We start from the raw sequence: 7287 nt of genomic DNA, 5'->3' as shown, positions 1-7287 counted from the left end.
GTAAGACCGTGCTTACGCTGTAAGACTGTGCCGAATCTGTGCGTGTCCACCGCACACGCAAGGTTTGTATGTCGTCCGTAAACACACCCTCTTCTTAACGAGTGAGTCCGTCCGAATGCGGAGGCTCGGTGGGCGTTTCTACGGACGATGTCCGCACAGCGTGGCGTGCGGCCCGCTACGTAAGAATTCGGGAAAGTATGCACCAATCAGAATAAGGGCCATGATGACATTCTATTATGAAAAAAAAATGTTCTGTGAAGTGTATAAAGAATCATATTCTATATTATTTTTGTACAGCTTAGAAAATTAAAGTAATACATTGTTATGACTTATTTTGTATTTGTTACCATGCTCTCATTATTTTGCACTCTTCGTAATTATTATTGGAACATTCTTAATAAGCAGAGTGAGGAAAAAAAGAAATTAATAACAAATGAATTACAATGTTGTACGTGTATTGTTTTCACAGTTATATTACCTTCTATTATTATGACCCCGAGGCAGGCGACGACTGCTGTCCCAGCAATCACCGTCAGAAACAAACCAATTGGAACAGCAGCCAAAGCAATAAAGACAAGGAGAGATAATGACATGAATGGACGTTCATCCAGGTACTGTCCAACAGGGGAGTTCATGAAAGCGACTACCTATAAAAGAAACATAGAAGAATAAGGAGCATGTCATTTTGGGTCTGGAACAAACCATGCTGCAATAGAAGGGGAGCAAATACTGTACTTTACATATATATTGTTTCTGTGGAGGGCAAATACTGGCAGCTTTTGCATGTACTGTAGATCACCGATGTTAAGACAGCTGTATTTTTTCACTGCAGTTTAGATTTCAGTTTGAACACACCCCACCCAAATCTAACTCTCTCTGCATATGTTACAGCTGCCCCACCTGCACTGCAATGTGGTTTTGGCCATTTGCATTCAGTTTTTGCTTTGCTAACAAATCTCTATTTACACAGTGGCCAAATCTCAATTCACCTTCTAAGGATATTTTACTATTGGGCCAATGTATTGGGCTGTAATGTAGCATTCCCCAAAGATAATGTGACTACTTCAAATGTACTGTATTGTACATATGCAAAATGATAAAATACTGAATTGAGTGTAAAATCATGTTTCTGCTTGTATGGAATTTCACAGCCACTTCTGGCCGCATCAGAATAAGGCCCTATATTCCCTGCCACAGGTTAATTTTGTCAGGCGCCAATTACCCTGCCAGTATATTTGTAGAATGTACCCATAGAAAAAAGCATGCCAGCATGGGGAGAATACACAAACTCCATACAGTTAGGGCCATGGTGGGAATGGAACTAAAGACCTCAGTGCTGTGAAGCAGCCACGCTAACTATTACACAATCCATGGTGCCTTCACAACTTAACCACATTGCACACAAATTAATTCCTTCCAAAAACTGGGAAAATATGAACATTATGAGGAGTAAAAATCTTCCACGATCTGGTACTACCACCAATTGTATTTACTGGACAGCTGGTAGCTAACATAAAAATGGGGCAAAGGGGCTTCAAAAATCACACAAGTAACTTTATAGCAATAGAAAGATGAAGTATTTTTCCTCTTCTGAGCAGGCTACATTGTTATCTACTAGGAAAGAGCTACCGGTGGTGCTGCAGCTGCATTACACTTGGGCCCCTAGAGACTAAGAATATGAGATGTTGCCCATAGCAACCAATCAGATTCTATCTATTCTCTTCTAGAAGGTGCTAAATTAATAAGAAATATAATCTGATTGGTTGCTATGGGCAACATTCCATCTGCAATAGACCTCCCATCTTAGTAAATTTACCCTTAACAATCCAATGTTATTAGGCTTTTATATGATTTTTTAAAATCAATAAAACTAATTTTAGACTAAACATAATTAAAAGATGCAAATGTTATTTTCAGAGAAACGCACAGTCAGTTGTTCAATAATGGGAAACTTGATGGTAGGCAGACTTAGCACCTCTCTTATCTAAATCACCTCCCTATATATCTATTGTATGTGTGATATGATGCATTGGTTCAGCTTACTTAGATAAAGACCACAAGCAACAGGAATGTTGAAAAAAATCAGGGATTCCTTACAATAGGCTTTGTTTTAAGATGTCACAGTGTTGTCACTTTAGTCACAACATATTAAAAAAAGCCATTGCACCAGCCGACGCTCATCTTCCTTCTATGGAAAGCCGGTAACCCCCTGTAAAATCAAATGGATGAATGGAAATCGCTCAGTGTGTATGCACTGAGTGATTTTGAGCCTAGAGATTTTCATTATCATCTATGTGCCCAGTGTGTATGCACCACCACGCATGCAATTGCATTAAATTTTTTATAAAGAAAAGTTACACTAAACATCAATAACATTTTGTAGACATTCACAGTTAATATACAACATTGAAAAGTTGTTCCCACAGAAGGGAAACAGCTCTATTATTATCTCATAATTGTTCTTGTCCATTTGCTTTATCACTCCTAATTATATACATTTTATGCCAAGTGGTTTTCTTCTGAATTCATATGATCAATGCACTGTAATTGCTCACTAATTAGCTGCTACTGGAACCTATATGGGATAAACCCTTGATGATGTAAATATTGTATAATTGCCACGGTTTGTGCAACCTGCAAGGTTTTCAGTACTGTTCTTAGTAATATAGTATATAGAAATATATTATGAATATTTGTAAAATATTAGAAATAGTTTTTCTTCACAGGTGCGGTGACAAGCGGAAGCCATCCTGCCCCTATTGCAGGTATTAGCAGCCCCAATAGTAGAGCATCAGTCACACTTGGATCCCTTTGTGAACAACACAGGTGTCTCCATTGCCTTTGGAAGCTCTGCTCATGGTTTAGGGCAGTATGATGGTATAATGGTTAGTATTACTGCCGCACAGCAATGAGGTCATAGGTGAATGAAAAGAGTAGGGGGCACATTTGCAGTTTTTACCTGGGCACCCTCCTTTCTAGCCAGCAGCCCAGAGACTATGGGCATAAGGGTCACTCACACTACACCCAATGTACAAATGCCACTGGGTCTCCGCCAACCTCTGGTTCAGCTGTTCCCTGGTGTTCCAGTGTATGTTCTCACAATACATAAAATAACCCTGTGTCCTGTTTTCAGCAACCGCCACTGGCCCACCCAGTGAACACAGAAAACCCTGACAGCCACTTATTGAGGTCCGTGGTTCAATTCCGACCACAGCCCAAAATGTGTTAGTTGACTGTATATTTTTCCCCTGCACTTGGGCAGCTTTCCTATGGTTATTCCAGTTTCCTCCCACAATCCAAAATATATACTGCTATTGTAGGTTATTGGCTCCCAGCAAAAATTGCTCTAGTGTGTAAGCGTGTGTGTACATGGGCATAGGGGGGAGGACTGCGCTGAGACTTGGGTCCCTCTATATGACAGATACACCTGTCGCAGAGTTTGAAGCAAGGTTCTAGTTTAGGACCATATATGCACACTAGGCTTGTTAAAATTAAATAATAATTTTAATCCTAAATCATAAAAAATATATGTAAAAAAACAATACAACAAATTATATAAAATATACAAAAAAACAATACACCAAATAATATATACCGGTAAAAACTGCTAATTAGCAGGGTAAACTTAGAGCATGCATTTCAGAGTGTTAGAGATGTTTGTTAGTCCATTTTAGTAACTGAGACAGACCTGGATTTTAGTTAATGTAACAGTCCCATGCAGTGATAGAATTCTGTATCCATTAAACACCAAATGGATACAGAATTCTATCAGCATTAAGGAGGTAACATCTTTCCTGCTACTCAGGTGGCCACCTGTATACCCACTCAATTTTGTGGAAAAAGGAAAAACACCACTGCTTGAAGTGAGGGGTTGGTAAATATATACCGGTAAAAACTGCTAATTAGCAGGGTAAACTTAGAGCATGCATTTCAGAGTGTTAGAGATGTTTGTTAGTCCATTTTAGTAACTAAGATAGAACTGGATTTTAGTTAATGTAACAGTCCCATGCAGTGGTTTAAGAATAGGGTTAGTAAACAATTTGATCATAGATGTAGGTATATTTACCAACCCCTCACTTCAAGCAGTGGTGTTTTTCCTTTTTCCAGGTCTGTCTCAGTTACTAAAATGGACTAACAAACATCTCTAACACTCTGAAATGCATGCTCTAAGTTAACCCTGCTAACTAGCAGTTTTTACCGGTATATATAAATTGGTGTATTGTTTTTTTGTATATTTTATATAATTTGTTGTATTGTTTTTTCACATATATTTTTTATGATTTAGGATTAAAATTATTATTTAATTTTAACAAGTCTAGTGTGCCTATATGGTCCTAAACTAGATCCTTGCTTCAAACTCTGTGACAGGTGTATCTGTCATATAGAGGGACCCAAGTCTCAGCGCAGTCCTCCCCCCCATTTGCTGAGGTAGAGTACCCACAGCTTGACTGCTGCTCAGATTTGAGTTCCCTCAATATAATAGATCTAATAAGTGTGGAGGGTCTTATTGATACATATTTTAAGAGAAATTGATGAGTCATTAATAGAATAAATTGTTCATTTTTTAAGAGTGTAAACTAGCGCACAGCCACATTTTTTTCTGTTGTTTTTCTAGCTGTGTACAAGGGCAGACTGGATTGGACCAGCAGAGGCCAAGCGGCTCTGATCCAGCTGATGCAGGATCCCGAAACAAATGTGCTTATTAATGGTGGATAAAAGGTGTGCCAAAATGGCTTCTTTTGAGGAATGAGCAGATTTTGTGGGTGATGATTGCTGCACTTGGGGAAGAGAGGGTGGAAAGAACAGTATTGCTCAATCTGTTGGTGTTCCTGGATCTCTTGGTGTTCCTGTGGATGCACATAAGGGCACCTGAGCATAAACTACCTCACAATGTAGAGACAATTGTTGCTTTTCCCATGTTTTGTGTGGTGCACATTATAAACAAACTGTACAAAAATGCATAAATCAATGTATGATAAAAACAAAATATTTGCCACTTCAGATAAAGACAATCTTGATGAACACCTTACTTTAAGAAATAAAACATAAACAAGGTTGAAACAATCAGGAAACAAGAGGGAAATGAGCAACTGAATAAATTAGACTATAGAGACGATAGTAGCTACCATTTTATATTGCTGTTCAGAGAGGCAGAGATGGGACTTCCATTGGGTGGGGCAAAGCTGGTTCTTGTTGTTCCATCTGGAGGATCTACGGGTGGTTCCAGTCGAGTTGACTCCCTTTAGATATATTTTTTATGTGCTATTACCATGTAGGATAACAATATGCAGTTATATGAATCAGAGTGGGTGATATTATCAAGTAGCATTAGGGACCAATGGTATCAAAGAAACTTTGACGCAGCCTGGTGGCTTAACCATATCTTTGCAAATATATGCAATGAATATCTCAGAATTTTCTATTATGTAGTGTTCAAGTCGTTTTGGTGTGCTGGGGAGTACAGTGACGTAGAAATAGCTCACAAAGAACCAGTGGTGGCTTGGAGTTGCTGAACCGCTGCCAGGACCTGCAGATCTACTTGCCTGAAGGTCCTGTCTAGCCTGCACCCATTGAAAATGTCCCTTCCAAAATGGCCAACGCATCACAGGGATGCTAGAGAAGATGGTAGCCATTTTGGCCGGGACATTTTTAATGAGAGCAGGCGCGATGGGACTGCAGACAAGTAGATTTGCAGGTCCTTACAGAGCTACAGACACAGCGGTGGCCAGAAGGGGGAGGGGATCCTTGACCCCAGAATTTTTCAGGTGGTGGAGCCCCAAGATTTTATGTAAGGCCACTGATACAGTATTGGTATAAAGTGGTTTCTGCTCAGTGTATCCACTTATATTAAACACAAGGATTTCAGTCGACAGCAGACAGATTACATGCTATTGCCTATGTATGTAAAAACATGTGTAGCAGCTGTTCATGTAATGTAGCACTGTTCTTTATAAATCACTCCTATTATGCATAAGCATAACCAGTTCAAATATACAGTACTGCACACATCTGTGCTAGTGAATAAAACACAGGAGACTGTACTGCACACATCTGTGCTAGTGCATAAAACACAAGACGTTGAGATGACCTATTCCGCATCTAAATCAGACCTGAGAATCTGCAGTCAGCCAATTTTCAGTCTGTAAAATCAGCATTCCGAAACCATCTCTTATATATTTAGCCAGATCTGTCACTCAACCCCTGTGGAGAACGTTCCTGTGTAGAACAGTTTCACTTTCATGTGTCTGACGTTCCACCCCCTTGACATCACCTCCCCCCGCCCAGCCAGGGCTACAGTACACGCCCACCATCCACCATTACTCCACAGCCACCATCCACCATTACTCCTGCACATCCCTACCCTCTGCCAGGACCCCCGCGACATGGGTTTTTTCACTGTTTATTGAGCCGACATGTGCCGACAGGCGGTATTTCATGCCCTACTATCCACTAGGGCGTGGTGGGAGAATAAAATAGTGTGCCGAGCGCAGCGAGGCACCGTGCCCGAAGCATAGCGAGCGGCTGCGGTACACTTCAAACTGTGTCCATGTCGACTGTGTCGACATTTCGGCCAAAAAACCGTGAAAAAACCCATGTCGACGTTTTGACTGTCGACATAGACTCTGTCGACCTAATGGCAGTGTCGACCTAAAAACATGTCGACCTAATGAGCTGTCGACCTAATGAGCTGTCGACCTAATGAGCTGTCGACATAATGACATGTCGACCTAATGGTATGTCGACCTAAAACCATGTCGACCTATTGAGCTGTCGAACTAATGGTGTAGATGTAATGGCTGTCGATGTAAGTGCTGTCTAATATCCGTCCCAGACCCGACCACCCCCTCCCGCGATTCGCTGGACCTCCGCGACCACCCCCTCCCGCGAAACGCGGGACCCCCGCGACCCTCCCGAAAATCGCGGGACCCCAGCGACCCCTCCTTCCCGCGAGCCCCCTCCCGCGATTCGCAGGACCCCTGCATCCTCCCCTCCCGCGATTCGCGGGACCCCTGCGACCCCCCCTCCCGGCATTAAAAGGGCCCCCCACGACCCCCCCTCCCGCGATTCACGGCACCGCCCCCCCTACTGTGATTTGCGACCCCCCTCCCGCAATTCGCGCTGCCCCCTCCCGCGATTCACGGAACCCCCCGTAGCGCCCCCCTCCCGCGATTTGCGGGCCCCCTCGGCACTTCTCGCGATTTGCGACCGCCCCCTAATTCACACATTCGGGGACCCCACCTCCCGCGATTCATGCCCCCCTCACGCAATTCACGGCACCCCCCACAC

General features: G+C 42.3%; 1 protein-coding gene across 2 annotated transcripts in view; it reads right to left on the bottom strand.

Annotated features, from left to right (window-relative positions):
• Positions 1 to 365: 365 nt before the first annotated feature.
• The window catches only part of LDAF1 (lipid droplet assembly factor 1), a 53182-nt gene continuing 46260 nt past the window's right edge, over positions 366 to 7287 (bottom strand). For both annotated transcript variants that reach the window (XM_083153253.1, XM_083153254.1), the window contains exon 3: positions 366 to 647. In XM_083153253.1, coding sequence (XP_083009379.1) covers positions 381 to 647 — 267 coding nt within the window. In that variant the 3' untranslated portion in view covers positions 366 to 380. The remainder of the gene's footprint in view (positions 648 to 7287) is intronic.

This window comes from Crinia signifera, chromosome 7, assembly GCF_055691185.1.
Source record: "Crinia signifera chromosome 7, ASM5569118v1, whole genome shotgun sequence".
Classification (NCBI taxonomy): Eukaryota; Metazoa; Chordata; class Amphibia; order Anura; family Myobatrachidae; genus Crinia; species Crinia signifera.
This window is presented reverse-complemented; position numbering and strand designations above follow the sequence as displayed.